The sequence below is a fragment of the Schistocerca gregaria genome, chromosome 3 (genome assembly GCF_023897955.1).
Source record: "Schistocerca gregaria isolate iqSchGreg1 chromosome 3, iqSchGreg1.2, whole genome shotgun sequence".
Taxonomy (NCBI): domain Eukaryota; kingdom Metazoa; phylum Arthropoda; class Insecta; order Orthoptera; family Acrididae; genus Schistocerca; species Schistocerca gregaria.
In genome coordinates this window covers 927,188,360-927,206,721 of record NC_064922.1, presented here as the reverse complement: position 1 = coordinate 927,206,721, position 18,362 = coordinate 927,188,360, and the positions used below count along the sequence as shown (strand labels likewise).

General features: G+C 45.4%; 1 protein-coding gene and 1 long non-coding RNA gene across 2 annotated transcripts in view; one reads left to right on the top strand and one right to left on the bottom strand.

Moving 5' to 3' along the window:
- LOC126355803 (uncharacterized) overlaps positions 1–18,362 on the bottom strand; it is a 367,829-nt gene that overhangs the window by 27,296 nt on the left and 322,171 nt on the right. The gene's annotated exons all lie outside the window — the stretch shown is intronic.
- The window catches only part of LOC126355800 (facilitated trehalose transporter Tret1-like), an 83,938-nt gene that overhangs the window by 36,076 nt on the left and 29,500 nt on the right, over positions 1–18,362 (top strand). Inside the window, exon 3 of the mRNA XM_050006222.1 lies at positions 7,211–7,480. Within this exon, the coding sequence (XP_049862179.1) occupies positions 7,211–7,480 (270 nt within the window). The remainder of the gene's footprint in view (positions 1–7,210; positions 7,481–18,362) is intronic.

Sequence of the window (18,362 nt, the reverse complement as noted above, 5' to 3'; positions counted from 1 at the left end):
TTGTCTCTCTGCTTGATGAGAGCTTTCTTCCTCTCCACCAATCTATTTCTGACGTCTTCCTTGGTTAGCCCTTTTCCCGTCTAATCTCTCCATTTTCCCTCACAGATCTCACTGGGTGCCTTTCATGTCTGTTTGACTAGCTTGTGTTTCTAATGCTCTCAATACAACTATTTGTTGAAACCAACTGTCACATGAGACGATACGTCATCTGAGGCTTTTGCAGTACTCTGTGATTTATATTGCACATTTTTGATCCATACTGCAGACTTTTTCACTGTTGTGAAGATATTACTACAGAAGCAAAGTTAGCAGGAGTAAAAAAACAAATCAAACTTACATTGTCACTCTGTAACGACCCATCGGGGACCTAAGGTCCATCATGCGGAATCATCCTTCATCAACCTTTGAAATTTTGTCCGTCAAGTTCGAATTAATCATTATACGTTCTTTCCACTGACGCTTTGCTACTACCTTCATAGTATAGACGTATGTTCAGTTGTTGAACACGTTAATATAATATATATAATATAATATATTAGTTATAAAACATTGCTACTTAAAATTTGTGAAACATTTGTTGCATCGCTATGCCACAGAAAACATTACCTTTTTCATTAACGTCAAGTGAGTCGTGTACAGCTTTTCAATCAGTAATTCTCAAATGCATCATAAAGGTCGCAGTTCGTTTTTTTGTTTATAAGGGTTGTAGTTTAACTTGAAGTATTTGCACAATGGTTTTAGAAGCACGATGTGTCTATAGAAATGTGTTCAGTACCAGCACTGCTACATTCCGTAACTCTTGCTGCCAGTTGTAAGAGGGAGCGTTACATTGCGTGGAATGACAAGAGACTTTAGTACAGCTATGGAATAAGTGTGCTCTAAACACTCTGAATTAAAATATCGACTTAATATTATCTCATTTCAAACAGCAGTTGAAAACTTTACTAATGCGTCACACTGTTTCATAAACGACTCTAACCTACCACCTGAAATCCAGTATATGTGACTACTGTGAACATCCCATGCCTTTAAACCTCTTCAAAATGCTGAAACGTCCCCTTAGAACAATTTATACAAGACTGTGCTTAAACTGAAACACAATATTTTTGGCGCAACGCAATCTTACTTCCAAAAATCCCTACGAAAGAATGGCCCTGACTAACATTAACCTATACGTTTCACAAAGCACTTACCTCACAAAAATCTTCGTTACTCAAGCTACTGCAATACAGCGAGCGCCACTACTGCCAGCTAAATAAAAGATTCGAACTACTGAAGGCACTAACTACTGATAGGCATAGTTAGCAAATGAAAGATTTTAATAGAGAACAAACAATGTATTTACCTCACTAGTCATAATATATATAGCAGTTCATGACACCAATTCTTACAAATTTCAAAACTCCGCCATCTCTCTCCCCACGTCCACCACTGCTGGCGGCTCACCTCCAACTGCGCAACGCTAAGCGCTGTTAGCATCCAGTTGCCTCTGATCGACACTGCAATGGCGGACAACAATGCAAACTAGCCACAGACTGCGCACAGCACAGCCAGTGATTTTTCATACAGAGCGCTATGTGGCGTTACCAATAAGAAAACCTAAACAGCCTACTTACAAAGTGCACAATCCGAAAGTGTTTTTCATTTATATTCCTTCCTAATATAAGCGGTAACTTCGGCTTTATTGCCACTTTCTAGAGTGGTCCGGGTTCCTTGAATAACTCTAAATACTAACATAAAGTTCTTACTCCACATGGGTACAGAGAAACGAAACCTAATTACAGAAGCTATTTTAATAAAGAGACAAGTGTGTCGCATCCAGGCAGCCATATTTTCGGTCGATTAGTCGCTTGTGGTTTGTCAGATTTCATGGTAAAACGAAGCGCCCAGCGATCGACTGAAGCGATCTGTGATTTGGGCACACACGCGCGATCTACCGACAGATCGTGCGAACTGGCGACGTCTGCTGCGATTCCTCGTTTGTTTGTGTGGATCTTAAAGCTGGGTTGCCACAATGACGTCACCGAAGTTGCATGTGCAATGCCACTAGAAGTTAAAATAGTTTTAGCTTTGTTGCGTCACTATCCCTCACCACGGACCAGTACCATTCAACTGCGCCTGGCGGCAGTAATTCAAAACACCATTCATCTGGTCACGTTCTCGTCGGGTACCACGACAAACACGAAAACGAATGATGCATTGAGAACAGAAAGAGCCTAATGTTGCAGCGATCTGTTCAGCAGAATTATATGCTGAATAAGGATTATAGTTTCACAAAAGCTAGTGTCGCTCCTTTGCTTTTACATGTAAGGTAACTGTTTCATCAAATCATGGGTTAGTTTGAACACTACAGAGCTTCACTAGGCCTACCGTTGCCTTTCTCCAAGGGTTAATTAGACTTACCTAGTCAGTTATGGAAGAAAATACTGTTTAACATAGACTCCAAACCACGGTACTGCCATTTTTTCACTTTACGAAACCTTGCAACAGGGATGAAAGATGTGACAAAATCCCAGGACTGTCTGGGGATCGAATAGTAACATACGTATCCGTAGTGTCGTACTTAGAAGAATATTAAAATCCTATTTGTTTGAATTGATAAATCGTGTATTTCGTGAAGGAGGGAAGTGGGTGGAGGAGAATCGTAAAGAAACTGCAAATGGGTGTAGACCGGAGTAGTTATGCAGAAATGAACAGCCTTGCACCAGAGGGAAGAGCGTGGAGAACTGCCCCAAGCCAGTCTTCGGACTGAAAACCACGACAACAACAAGACCAATCTATAGACCAAAGTGATCTTTGGATCACGGCTGTACGGGGTGATCTGACACAGTCTGAAAAGCTTCTAAACGTTTTGCATGGTAGGTTGCGCTGATAAATAATTGTTAAGAAAAAATTCGAAACCATGCGATATTTCCGAGTTAGTTAACACTGAAGTTAGCCACTTAGGCAGTTACACACGCAAATTCTAGTGGCCCATCAGGGATTGTGTCACCAAACGTGTTATTCGTTTGGTTTCCTAAAACCGAACAAGAGAGTAGTCCAAAAGTATGGGACGATAGTAAAACTCAAACCTGGGCCAAAGGCTGAGCAGTCTCGTGTGCAATCACCTACGGTATGATGAGAACAACTGACACCAGTTGTATCCGGTGGGCCGCTAGAATTTCCGCTCGCAACGGCCTGATTGGCTAACTTCAATTCTAATTACCTCGGAAACGGCTCGGCGTATCGAATTTTTCCTTGGCACTTAGTTCCCATCGTAACTCATCCAGCAACATCCTTATAAGCCTTGCAGACTGTTTCTGACCAAGCTGCATTCAGGGTGATTCCGTGATGATGTTACAGCCTTTCAGCTGTAGTGGAGAAGGATAAGTGTATGAATTTGAGATGAGGGACCATGGTCCGGAAATGATTTAGTCGAAAGTTATAAGCAAACATCTGAACCTGTGACAGTGGAATACATGTACAGGTACCGTTGTTGTTAAGCCTATAGAGTAGGCGACTTTCAGAGGTGTTGGTATGGACTAAAACACGAAAACAATACCTAGTAAACATGGGATCTTCAATCATATCACAAAAGCTATGAGCAGTTGTTCATCTTCGATACTGTGAATCACATCTCTTCTGCTGTAAGCTTTTTTTTGGTTTACATATTTTTGAAAGAGGTAGTATGGCCCAAAAGAAGGAAAAAAGTCCAGTAAAAATAGTCTCTGAAGCGCATACCTTAAGGACTATGGGCATTCTTTCTACTTCGGTAAACACATCTTATCTGCTGAATAAATGCCCATAGCTCTTAAGGCATGCATTTTAGAGCCCATATTTACTACCTTTTTCCTTGTTTTCGTCCATACTCTCCGCTAGAGATATGGAAACCAAAGAGCTTGCAGTAGAAGAGCTGTGTTTCACATTACCAAAGATGAACATATCTTCATAGCTCTTAAAGTAAGCCCTTCAGAGCTCTTGTGTGTTAGACTTTTTTTCTTGTTTTGGTCCATACTACATCAGAAATTTGCCATCCCTACTATCCTAGAAACAACGGTACCAGTACATGTATTACACTGTCACAGATATGTAGACGGTTTGCTTATAACTTTTGACTCAGTAGTTTCTGGACCAGGGCACCTACCTCAAATTTTCTCCAACATCCATGAGAATTTGTAATAAAATCTCAAATTCACCCTGTACGTGATTTTCTTCACTAGTTGGTTCTACTCTCCCAGCCTTTGGGCACTGCTATTCTTCTTTCACCTAAGAGAGGCCATTAATTGTGTATCTCTTCAAATATCAACCTGGAAACCTTACTGAGTACCACAATTTGGAGTCAAATGAAACTATGGTTTTTTACAAGGTGTTTTTAATCTTCTTCTCCTCCTTCCATAACTGTTGCAAGACACGTTTCCCAAACAAGGAACAGCTGGCGACGTTCTCATCGAATGTGATTATTAAAAGCCACAAACGGAAACTAAATAATGGTCTACCACAGGGATCTGTTTTAGCCCCATCACTATTCAATTTATACATTAATGATTTACCAACCACAATATCAACTAAATTCATCTATGCTGATGACATTGCACTGGTAACACAGAGCAGTAATTTCGAAGATGGTGAACGAGTTTTTACAGAGGATATGGAGAAGATGTCAACTTTCTTTAAGACCTGGAGATTGATCCCACACACATCAAAAACTGAAGTCTCTTGTTTCCATCTAGCGAATCGTGCTTCGAAGTACAAACCAAGAGTTCTTCTCAATGGACAAACGTTGAGGTACAATCCTTTCCAAAAATATCTCGGAATCACTCTAGATAGAACCCTGAGCTACCCTGAGCTACAAAGAGCACGTCACCAAGCTTTATCATAAAGTTGCTGCAAGGAACAATTTACTACATAAACTCAGTGGTACCACCTGGGGAACCTCTGCTGACGGTCTGCGTTTAGCTGACATCAGTCTTGTGTACTTTGCTGTGCACCTGTCTGGTTGGAAAGTGTACAAGTGAAGATGGTAGACACAAAACTTAGCGCTGCATTACTGGTTCCGTCAAATCGACCTCATGCCACTGGTTACCTGTGCTGAGTCACATCCCTCCACCTCACTTAAGGCGGAAACAAGCTCTACTGAGGGAGGCCAAGAAAATCTCTGCATCACCCTCTCTACCACTGCACCAGGAGTTCTGTCATCCACCCACAGCAACCATTGCGATCAAGAAGACCAGCCAGTGTTACTGCGAGACAACTCATCGCAGATGGTTTTGATCTAAATGAAAGCTGGAAGCATGAATGGTGAACAAAAATATTGGGAACAAGAGCCCATCACCTTGATCCCACAAACAAGCCAAAAGGTTTTGACCTACCGAGGAACTTCTGGTGCCGCCTCAACAGGTTCAGGATTGGACGTCGTTGTTGTAGCTACTTCAGGTACAAATGGGGCTGGATCAGTTCACCAATGTGTGAATGTAATCAAGAAGAGCAGACCACTGAATATTTAGTCCAACGCTGTCCACTTCAATCCATGGAATTAGCGACGACTTGTTCACTCTCTCACCCAGCATAATTAATTGGTTGAAAAACACGGACTTTAAGGTTTAATCTTGTCTTATATCATATGTATATTGTATAAAATCACTTCCCTTGTATCAACTGTATATTGTAAACTGCTGGCCATTACAATTGCTACACCAAGAAGAAATGCAGATGATAAACAGGCATTCATTAAACAAAAATATTATAGTAGAACTGACATGTGATTACATTTTCACGTAATTTGGGTGCATAGATCCTGAAAAATCACTACCCAGAACAACCACCGCTGGCCATAATAACGGTCTAGATACACCTGGGCATTGAGTCAGAGCTTGGATGGCGTGCACAGGTACAGCTGCCCATGTAGCTTCAACACGATACCACAGTTCATCAAGAGTAGTGACTGGCGTATTGTGACGAGCCAGTTGCTCGGCCACCATTGACCAGACGTTTTCAATTGGTGAGAGATCTTGAGAATTTGCTGGCTAGGACAACAGACGAACATTTTCTGTATCCAGAAAGTCCCTTACAGCATCTGCAATATGCGGTCGTGCATTATCCTCCTGAAATGTAGGGTTTCGCAGGGATCGAATGAAGGGTAGAGCCACTGGTCGCAATACATTTGAAATGTACGTCCACTGTTCAAAGTGCCGTTAATGCGAACAAGAGGTGACCGAGACGTGTAACCATTGGTACCCTATACCATTAAGCCGCGTGATATGCCAGTATGGCGATGACGAATACACGCCTCCAACGTGCGCTCACCGCGATGTCGCCAAACACGAATTCGACCATCATGATGCTGTAAACAGAACCTGGATTCATCCGAAAAATGACGTTTTTCCATTCGTTCACCCAGGTTCGTCGTTGAGTACACCATCGCAAGCGCTCCTTGTCCGTGATGCAGCGTCAAGGGTAACAGCAGTCACGGTCTCCGGGCTGATAGTCCAAGCTGCTGAAAACGTCGTCGAACTGTTCGTGCAGATGGTTGTTGTCATGCACACATCCCCATCTGTTGACTCAGGGATCGAGACGTAGCTGCACGATCCGTTACAGCCATGCGGATAAGATGCCTGTCATCTCGACTGATAGTGATACGAGGCCGTTGGGATCCAGCACTTCGTTCCGTATTACCCTCCTGAACTCACCCCGCCATATTCTGCTAACATTCATCGGATCTCGACCAATGCGAGCAGCAATGTCGCGATACGATAAACCGCAACCGCGTTAGGCTGCAATACGACATTTATCAAAGTCGGAAACGTGATGGTACGTATTTCTCCTCTTTGCACGAGAAATCACAACAACGTTTCACCAGGCAACGCCGGTCACCTGCTGTTTGTGTATGAGAAATCCCTTGGAAAGTCACCTCATGCGAGGACGTTGTAGTTGTCGCCACCGGCGCCAACCTTGTGTGAATGCTCTGATAACCCAATCATTTGCATATCACAACATCTTCTTCCTGTCGGTTAAATTTCGCGTCTGTAGCACGTCATCTTCGTGGTGTAGCAATTTTAATAGCCAGTATAAAATCACCATACGATTACATAAATAAATAAAATTAACTTTCTTGATTTTTTCCCACGCTGTCAGTAACATGTATTCTCTTTTGCTTCTTTAGTTTCTAACGTTACTCGTAGAAGGTGAGTGCTTTACAACAACGGAGTTGACAGTGTATCCATTCCTTCCGCAGCCGAGCATCCGCGGCGCCCTGGGGACGCTGATGCAGCTGATCATATCGCTGGGGATGATGGTGATGTACGGCGCCGGGCCGTACATCTCGACGCTGGCTCTGGGCGGCATCAGCCTGGTGGTGCCGCTGCTGTTCGCGGCGGCCTTCTTCTGGATGCCCGAGACGCCCTACCAGTTCCTCCAGAAGGACGATGTCGCCGGCGCCGAGAAGGCGCTCCAGTGGTTCCGCGACGAGGGCGCAGACACTTCCGGCGAGCTCAAAGTCATGCAGGTACCGAACCGCCCTACTACCCTCCGCTCCGAGGCTGTGCACTTAGAACGAAGGAGGATTGGGTTTAACGGCCCGTCGACATCGAGGTCATTAGGGATTGAGCTGAAGCTCGGACTGTGTGAAGGGTGAGGAAGGAAATCGGCCGTGACCTGCCAGGGCAACCATACCGGCATTTGCCTGGAGCGATTTTGGGGAGAGCACGGAAGACCCAAATCAGGATGGCCGGATGCGGGTTTGAACCATCGTCCTCCCAAATGTGAGTCCAGTGTGCTAACCACTGCGCCACCTCGCTCGATGATAGATCAGTAATCTAGCGCTGTATGAGATTGCCTTGAAAATGTAATGATCATGCAGCTTCCGAAACGGCCGTGAAAAGTAGCGATACTAAACATAAGGTTTTTCATATTGAACTGAAGTTACGGATCTCACAGTCAAGAAAAAAATGAAATAGGAAAGAAAGAAATCTCGATACTTGAGTGATCTCAAACATACAGCAAAAAAGCACACACAAAAATTCCATAAATAACATATATGTAGGCAAAGTTTTAATTGAAATGGTAGCTTAATCAATACCCTAAGCTGTTGACAGGCGTTGATATACATCAACGGGGTCATTAAAAAAAGTGTGCGTCGACGGGGACTCGAACTCGGGATCTCCTCCAGGCGCTCTATCCATCTGAGCCATCGAGGGCGCAGAGAACAGTGCGACTGCAGGGATGTATCCCTTACACACTCCCCCTGAGACCCAACTTAATGTCCACACACTACATTCGTAGTGTCCCTGCCCCCTACACTCATTATTCGGGGCACACAATCTTACTGAGTCCCGTAAGAGTTCGGGCAATGCGTGTGCATCCGCACAGAAGAAGAAGGTCAATGGCAGGGTAAGCCTTAACTATACGAAGATGGTATCTGTTCTTTCGGACACGTCCGAAAGAACAGACACCATCTTCATAAAGTCTTAAGTTTTGCCTGTGACAATGTCCTTAAAACAGTTCCAACCCCCAGTCCCGAGGTCTTCTTTAGGTTTTCTTCGCTCATCAGGCGAATTTTGGAATTGGAAGTCGTAAAGTCGCCTCTAAAATCTTTCCACCCGGAATTCCCCTTCCGCACTGCCAGCCTGCTGGGTCATTTCGCCAGAAAATAAGGGAACTGTGAAAAAGACTGTTTTCATTCCTTATCGTGCAGACGAACGCCTATATAAACAGTCGCCTGCATAAACAATCTGGGATCTCGGCTAATCAACTAGAGGATACGATCCCACAAAAAAGGTAATATTGTTCCGAAAACGAACAAAAGGTAATACAGCGGGATTCAAAAAGAATACCACAATTTTAAAAATGTGTATTTAATGAAAGAAACATAATATAACCTTCTGTTATACATCATTACAAAGAGTATTTAAAAAGGTTTTTTTTTCACTCAAAAACAAGTTCAGAGATGTTCAATATGGCCCCCTCCAGACACTCGAGCAATATCAACCCGATACTCCAACTCATTCCACGCTCTCTGTAGCATATTTATTTATTTATGCATTTATTTTACCTGGCATATCAGGCGTAACAGTTTGGATAGCTGCTGTTATTTCTCGTTTCAAATCATCAATGGTGGCTGGGAGAGGTGGCCGAAACACCATATCCTTAACATACCCCCATAAGAAAAAATCGCAGGGGGTAAGATCAGGGCTTCTTGGAGGCCAGTGATGAAGTGCTCTGTCACGGGCTGCCTGGCGGCCGATCCATCGCCTCGGGTAGTTGACGTTCAGGTAGTTACGGACAGATAAGTGCCAATGTGGACTCTCCATACAGTTGATTGTGGAATTTGCAGCTCTCTGCTAGCTCTGCGAGTCGATTTTCCTGGGCTGCGAACAAATGCTTGCTGGATGCGTGCTACATTTTCATCACTCGTTCTCGGCCGTCCAGAACTTTTCCCTTTGCACAAACACCCATTCTCTGTAAACTGTTTATACCAACGTTTAATACACCACCTATCAGGAGGTTTAACACCATACTTCGTTCGAAATGCACGCTGAACAACTGTTGTCGATTCACTTCTGCCGTACTCAACAACACAAAAAGCTTTCTGTTGAGCGGTCGCCATCTTAGCATCAACTGACACTGACGCCTAGTCAACAGCGCCTCAAGCGAACAAATGTACAACTAAATGAAACTTTATAGCTCCCTTAATTCGCCGACGGATAGTGCTTAGCTCTGCCTTTTGTCGTTGCAGAGTTTTAAATTCCTAAAGTTGTGGTATTCTTTTTGAATCACCCTGTATTGTTCCGAAAACGAAAAAAGGTAATATTGTTCCTAAAACAACACCTTACTAATTCCCAAACACGGAAACCAGACAAATTAAATATCTGTCCCAGTGGGGCAAGGAATAATCCCACTCTATTTTTTAAAAAAAAAAAGAAAGAAACAAAGAAAGTGCATCACGAAGGATCTATGCAAATTGGTCACATATTGACATTCATGCAGGGGTCGACGGGAAATGACCGAGCGAGGTGGCACAGTGGTTAGCACACTGAACTCGCACTCGGGAGGACGACGGTTCAATCCCGCGTCCAGCCATCCTGATTTAGGTTTTCCGTGATTTCCCTAAATCGCTCCAGGCAAATGCTGGGATGGCCCCTTTCAAAGGGCACGGCCGACTTCTTTCCCTAATCCGATGAGACCGATGACCTCGATGTTTGGTCTCATCCCCCAAACAATCCAAATCGACAGGAAATGCAAAATTGTAGTCTTGGCGGACGATAGATGAATGTGTCACGCTGCAGCGTAATGTCAACGTGTTGCTGGCAAGAATAACAAACAGGGGACATGCCGATACAAGGGTGTAAAGCGTTTGCCAATTTCCTTCCTCGTACTCAGCTGGGCAATAACGATGCCTCGCAGACAGGAGAGTGAACAATATACCCATGTGTCAGCATTTGAGGGAGGAAATGTAGTTGGGCTCAAAGACGCCAGTTGGAGTAATCGGGTAATCGATCAACACTTGAATAGGAGCGATGCCACAGTTCGATGAAGATGGTAGGATCGGGTATAACATGACCGAACATGTCGTCAAGAAGGAAGTGGTCGACCTAGAGAGACTACAAAACGTGACGACTAAGTAATCGTCAGAGAGGCTCATCAATATCATTGCTCCGACGCGCAACTGGCGCTTCAGTCTTAATAAGCGGCTCACTCTAAGGGGACTGACCTCACTGCACCCCTTGCACCGACTAACATTGACCTCCGTACAGCAAAGAGCCTATTTGCAGTGGTATCGGGCACTTTTGGCCTGGGATCTCACTGACTGCAGTAGAATTGTCTTCAGTGATGGCTCCCGCTTCGAACTAAGATCCGGTGAACAGCGGAGGCTTCTCTGGAGACGCCCAGACAGCAGTAGGATACCAACTCGACTGTCGCCTGTCATACGGCACGACAACCAGGACTGTTGGTCTGGGGTGCCATTTCTTTTCATACGAGGACCCCTTTTGGTTGTTATCCACGGCACCCTTACAGTGCAGTGGTACATCGATGATATTCTACGCCCGTTTTGTTGCCCTTCATGGTAGGCCATCCTAGCCTTACATTTGAGCAGGATAATGCCAGCCCGCACACAATGAGTGTTTCTACTGTCTGCCTTCGTACTTGCCAAACCCTATCTTGGTCAGTAAGATAGCCACATCCCTCCCCCGCTGAGAACGTTTGGAGTAATATGGGCAGGGCCATTCAAGCAACTCGGGTTTCTGGCGATATAACGCGCCAGTGCGACAGAATCTGGCACGATAACCCTCGGAAGGACATTCAGCAACTCTGTCAACCAATTTCAAGCCAAATAACTGCTTGCATGAAGACCTGACGTGGACCAACGCGTTTTTCATTTGCTCTACTTTCTGAAGCACTTGCTCTTCAATAAATCATTTTTTCTGAAATTGTAAACACGTCCCTCATGAGGACACTCAACAACTCTATCAATCAATTCCAAGCAGAGTAAGAGCTTGCTTAAGAGCCAGACGTGGAAGAACACGTTATTGATTTGCTTGAAACGTCCCCTTAGAAAAATTTATCAATTACTGTACTGGTTAACCCCTTACGTTATTTGATTTTCAAACAGCTGAGCAGAACTGAACGTACTCAGACATTTCTCTCTTTACTTATTCTGATCATCACTAAACTGAAACACAATACTTTTAGCGCAACGCAATCTGACTTTCAATAATCCCTACAAAATAATGGCCCTGTCTAACAATAACCTATACCTTTCATGAATCACTTACCTCACAAAATCTTCGTCACTCGAACTACTGCAATACAGCGAGCGCCAATACTGCCAGCTAAATATAGGATTTTAACTACTGAAGGCACTAACAAATGAAAGATTTTGATAGAGAATAAACAATGTATTTACCTTAATAGTGTTCAAAAGTCATTATATATATATATATATATATATATATATCGGTTCATGCTGTATAGTATTACAGATTTACTCTTTCTGATGTACACACGTCCAGATCGTCCGCTCTCAAAATTCCACCATCTCTCTCCCCACATCCACCAACTGCGCAGCGCTACGCGTTGTTCACATCCAACTGCCCAACACTACAATAGCAAATATTCAACAATGCAAACCAGCCACAGACTTCACACAGTACAGTCAGTGATTTTCATATAGAGCGCTACGTGGCGTTACCAACATAAAAACCTAAACAGCCTACTTACATGCTCAACAAGTGAAGCTCTTTATCTTGAATAAATCATCCAGAAAATGACCGAGTAATTTCAAGATTCTATCATAACAGAGAATGTGGATTTCCAAGGTAAACAACAGTCAATGGAAACCTTCCTTTCTTACATTGAATTTATGAAATGGAGAATTTCGTTTTTATTCTTTTCACTGTAGCTACCTAGCAATTAGTACCATCAATGTACTACATTTTGATCGTAGGGGTTTCTGAAATAATAAAATGACTTCTCCTCTCACTGAAGCATGAATTATCTGTCTGCGCTGGAATACAGTGCGAAGGACTGAATTCCCACGTTTATCAGAAGACAGTTATCTCTGCACTTTTCCAGCTGTCGAGCGCTTTAAAGTGACTGCTCGGGATTTTTACTGCTCGCTTTTACAATCGACAAAGCAGCTGATAAAATCAGTCCTTGTGGAAATGCCCGTGACTTGTATTTGATGACCGCATAGCAACCGTTAATCTTTCAAGAGGACAGGTCTTCTGTGGAATATGGAAGATTACAAAGATACAATCAATACTTACTTCTCAGTGTTTTGGGATATACGTACCAGAAACCAAAGTGCGTATACAACCGACAACAGCCGCTACTTATAGTCGAGTTATGTGTTTCGTTGACAGGCGAAGCCACTGAAAGGAAATTATATTCAACCAGAATTTGTTTATAAACCGAATATTTTATTGGATTAACTACAGCCAATGAAGGCAATCTAACTGTGCTCCTAACAATGACCTTCAGCACTGATGAAGGAAGAAGCAGTACAATTTTAACTGTGGAAGCCAAACGGACAGACTTAAAGGAGCGAAAGGAGGAAATTGGATGTATCCATACTCCGCAAGCTATATTGCTGTGAGTGACGGAGAGTACTTTCGGTACTGTCCATACCTCAGAAGAATGCGCGACACAAGTGTGGCAATAATGAGAATCCCGACATAAACAGCCAATGAGAGGGCTTACTAACCATCTAAACTCTGTAGGAATCAACATGGATTCTGGAAACAGCGATCATGTGAGACCCAACTCGCTTTATTTGTTCATGAGACCCAGAAAATATTAGATACAGTCTCCCAGGTAGATGCCATTTTCCTTGACTTCCGGAGGGCGTTCGATACAGTCCCGCACTGTCGCCTGATAAACAAAGTAAGAGACTACGGAATATCAGACCAGCTGTGTGGCTGGATTGAAGAATTTTTAGCAAACAGAACACAGCATGTTGTTCTCAATGGAGAGACGTCTACAGACGTTAAAGTAACCTATGGCGTGCCACAGGGGAGTGTTATGGGACCATTGCTTTTCACAAGTAGATAGTGTCGGAAGTTCCATGCGGCTTTTCGCGGATGATGCTGTAGCATACAGAGAAGTTGCAGCATTAGAAAATTGCAGCGACATGCAGGAAGATCTGCAGCGGATAGGCACTTGGTGCAGGGAGTGGCAACTGACCCTTAACATAGACAAATGTAATGTATTGCGAGTACATAGAAAGAAGGATCCCTTACTGTATGATTATATGATAGCGGAACCAACACTGGTATCAGTTACTTCTGTACAATATCTGTGAGTATGCGTGCAGAACGATTTGAAGTTGAATGATCACATAAAATTAATTGTTGGTAAGGCGGGTGCCAGGTTGAGATTCATTGGGCGAGTCCTTAGAAAATGTAGTCCATCAACAAAGGAGGTGGCTTACAGAACACTCGTTTGACCTATACTTGAGTATTGCTCATCAGTGTGGGAACCGTACAAGGTCGGGTTGACAGAGGAGATAGAGAAGATCCAAAGAAGAGCGGCGCGTTTCGTCACAGGGTTATTTGGTAAGCGTGATAGCGTAACGGAGATGTTTAACAAACTCAAGTGGCAAACTCTGCAACAGAGGCGGTCTGGTGTAGCTTGCTGTCCAGGTTTCGAGAGGGTGCGTTTCTACATGAGGTATCGAATATATTGCTTCCTCCTACTTATACCTCCCGAGGAGATCACGAATGTAAAATTAGAGATATTCGAGCGTGCACAGAGGCTTTCCGGCAGTCGTTCTTCCCGCGAACAACACGCGACTGGAACAGGAAAGGGAGGTAATGACAGTGTCACGTAAAGTGCCCTCCGCCACACACCGTTGGGTGGCTTGCGGAGTAAAAATGTAGATGTAAATGTCAGCCGTCAGTTAACTATAATGGATGCGGCACAGTGCTCCCATGGAGACTACTGGTAGGCCACGACAATGACTACACAGCACACTAAGGACTTGTAACTTCAGGTTCTTCTACCCTTTGAAAGTGAGGACGTTTGATTTAGACACAATAATGGATATATTGTCCACATTTGAAGATGAGAGCGACTGCAACCGTCGTTCACAAACTGTGGCAGTTGACAGTTAATGTGAATGACATATCCAACGTTCACTAGTCATGGCACAATTCATACTAAAACTGCATTAAGACAATGGCAAATATACTCCGAGGTGAAATTACCGTTGAACGCACAGGGATAACTACACGGTCATACGAGTATCTATAACGTTATGCCCGCGAGGTTGGCCGCGCGGTCTAACGCACGGATTTCCGGGTGGGAAGAAGCGCCTGGTCCCCGCGGATCTGTCTCGAGGTCCGGTGAACCGGCCAGTCTATGGATGGTTTTTAGGCGGTTTCCATCTGCCTCCGTGAATGCGGGCTGGTTCCCCTTATTCCGCCTCAGTTACACTATGTCGGCGACTGCTGCGCAAACAAGTTCTCCACGTACGCGTACTCTACCACGCAAACGTAGGGGTTACACTCGCCCGGTGTCAGACGTTCCCTAGGGGGTCCACCGGGGACCGAACCGCACAGTAACCCTGGGTTCGGCGTGGGGCGGCGTCGGGGTGAAGTGGACTGCGGTAGTCGTCGTGGGGTCGTGGACCACTGCGGCTGCGGCGGGGATGGAGCCTCTCCGTAGTTTCTAGGCCCCCGAATAACATACAGTACAATACAATACAATCTATAACGTTAGCAATAAGCGCAAGAAACAAGTTTTGAATCCCTGGAAAGACATGGACCTACGTGTACAGGAAGGATTCTCAGCACGGGAAGTTGCCTACTGAATTATTGTGCACCACTGGGAGCTCATTGGAACATTAAACTGGTATCGTGAGTCACAGAACAATGAACTTATAATACGGTAACTGAACATAAACAGAGGAGCAACATAATTGCTAAACTGTAGGTAATAAAACAAACCAAATAAACAAATTTTTAATTTAGGTGCTAAAACTCGCCTCCCTCCCTCGGGCATGGGTGTGTGTGTTGTTCTTAACATAGGTTAGTTTAAGTTAGTTTAAGTAATGTGTAAGTGTAGGGACCGATGACCTCTGCAGTTTGGTCCCTTCAGAACTCAAACACATCTGAACATTTGCCAAAACTCAACCGCGCAAACACACGAAACAAGGTACGAGTGCTTAGACTTCCACGGTCAGCGCCAATTTGAATACAGTCCTTACCGAGCGAGGTGGGGCAATGATTAGCGCACTGGACTTGCACTCGGGAGGACCGCGGTTCAAACGTGCGTCCGACCACCCTGATTTAGGTGTTCCATGATTTCCCTAAATCGCTTCGGGCAAATGCCGGGTTGGTTCCTCTGACCTGACACGGCCGACTTCCTTCCCCATCCTCCCCGGTGGGACCGTTCTCCTCGCTGTTTGCTCCCCTCCTAACAACCAACCAATATAATCCTTTTGTGCATTATGATCCCTCATTATCAAACACGAGAAACGATTACAAAATTCATGTTTTGGTGGGCTTGTGGCGATTTTGGTATTTCATTAGCTTCACCACTCAGTTCCCTAGCGGCAAGTTTACGTATAATGTCAGTTCTGCTAATTTAGCTATGATAAACCGTACATAATAGGGACCTAAGATAAAAATCCGATAGCAAAAGTTCCTCTGATTCTGATTTGTAGTAACGAAAAGATTAATCCGCAACAATCAAGCAATAATGCACTGTCCAGTCCTAGTAGCGTGACCACCTGTCAGAAACGTGAATAATCACCTGCTGTCGCTGCAAGGGAGGGACTCAGTGAGGTTCTGGAAGGTACCGACAGGGTTACTGGAGTCGTGGCGACTCCAGTGTCACGTCCAGCCGCGCTTGCTTTCTCCAAGCGATCCAAGGCACGAACAGCCCTATCGAGGTGGTCGGACAAACTCTCCATTGGGCTTACGTCCTGGGTGTTTGCTGACCAGGGGAGTACGGTAAACTCACCCTGGTGCCCTTCGAACCACGCACATAGACTGTGAACTGTGTGACATGTAGCACTGGTAGATGCCGTCGTGCAGAGGGAAAACAAAGTGCATGTAGAGGTGGACGTGGTCCCCAAGGATAGATGCCTGACTGTGTTGATCCGTTGTGCCTCCCAGAATGACGACATCACCCAGGCAACGCCACGGAAACATTCTACATCCAAATCTACATGGATACTCTGAAAATCGCATTTAAGTGCGTGGCAGAGCGTTCATCGAACCGCCTTCCCAATGATCTACACTCCTGGAAATTGAAATAAGAACACCGTGAATTCATTGTCCCAGGAAGGGGAAACTTTATTGACACATTCCTGGGGTCAGATACATCACATGATTACACTGACAGAACCACAGGCACATAGACACAGGCAACAGAGCAGGCACAATGTCGGCACTAGTACAGTGTATATCCACCTTTCGCAGCAATGCAGGCTGCTATTCTCCCATGGAGACGATCGTAGAGATGCTGCATGTAGTCCTGTGGAACGGCTTGACATGCCATTTCCACCTGGCGCCTCAGTTGGACCAGCGTTCGTGCTGGACGTGCAGACCGCGTGAGACGACGCTTCATCCAGTCCCAAACATGCTCAATGGGGGATAGATCCGGAGATCTTGCTGCCCAGGGTAGTTGACTTACACCTTCTAGAGCACGTTGGGTGACACGGGATATATGCGGACGTGCATTGTCCTGTTGGAACAGCAAGTTCCCTTGCCGGTCTAGGAATGGTAGAACGATGGGTTCGATGACGGTTTGGATGTACCGTGCACTATTCAGTGTCCCCTCGACGATCACCAGAGGTGTACGGCCAGTGTAGGAGATCGCTCCCCACACCATGATGCCGGGTGTTGGCCCTGTGTGCCTCGGTCGTATGCAGTCCTGATTGTGGCGCTCACCTGCACGGCGCCAAACACGCATACGACCATCATTGGCACCAAGGCAGAAGCGACTCTCATCGCTGAAGACGACACGTCTCCATTCGTCCTTCCATTCACGCCTGTCGCGACACCACTGGAGACGAGCTGCACGATGTTGGGGCGTGAGCCGAAGACGGCCTAACGGTGTGCGGGACCGTAGCCCAGCTTCATGGAGACCGTTGCGAATGGTCCTCGCTGATACCCCAGGAGCAACAGCGTCCCTAATTTGCTGGGAAGTGGCGGTGCGGTCCCCTACGGCACTGCGTAGGATCCTACGGTCTTGGCGTGCATCCGTGCGTCGCTGCGGTCCGGTCCCAGGTCGACGGGCACGTGCACCTTCCGCCGACCACTGGCGACAACATCGATGTACTGTGGAGACCTCACGCCCCACGTGTTGAGCAATTCGGCGGTACGTCTACCCGTCTTCCCGCATGCCGACTATACGCCCTCACTCAAAGTTTTCAACTGCACATACGGTTCACGTCCACGCTGTCGCGGCATGCTACCAGTGTTAAAGACTGCGATGGAGCTCCGTATGCCACGGCAAACTGGCTGACACTGACGGCGGCGGTGCACAAATGCTGCGCAGCTAGCGCCATTCGACGGCCAACACCGCGGTTCCTGGTGTGTCCGCTGTACCGCGCGTGTGATCATTGCTTGTACAGCCCTCTCGCAGTGTCCGGAGCAAGTATGGTTGGTCTGACACACCGGTGTCAATGTGTTCTTTTTTCCATTTCCAGGAGTGTATTATTCCAATCTCGTATAGCGCGGGGAAGGAACGAACACCTCTATCTCTCCATAAGGGCTCCGATTTCCCTTATTTTATAGTGGTGGTCGTTTCTCCCTGTGTAGGTCGGTGTCAACAAAATATTCTCGCATTCGGAGGAGAAAGTTGATGATTGGAATTTCGTGAGAAGATTCCGTCGCAACGAAAAACGCCCTTGTTTTAATTATGTCCAGCCGAAATTCTGT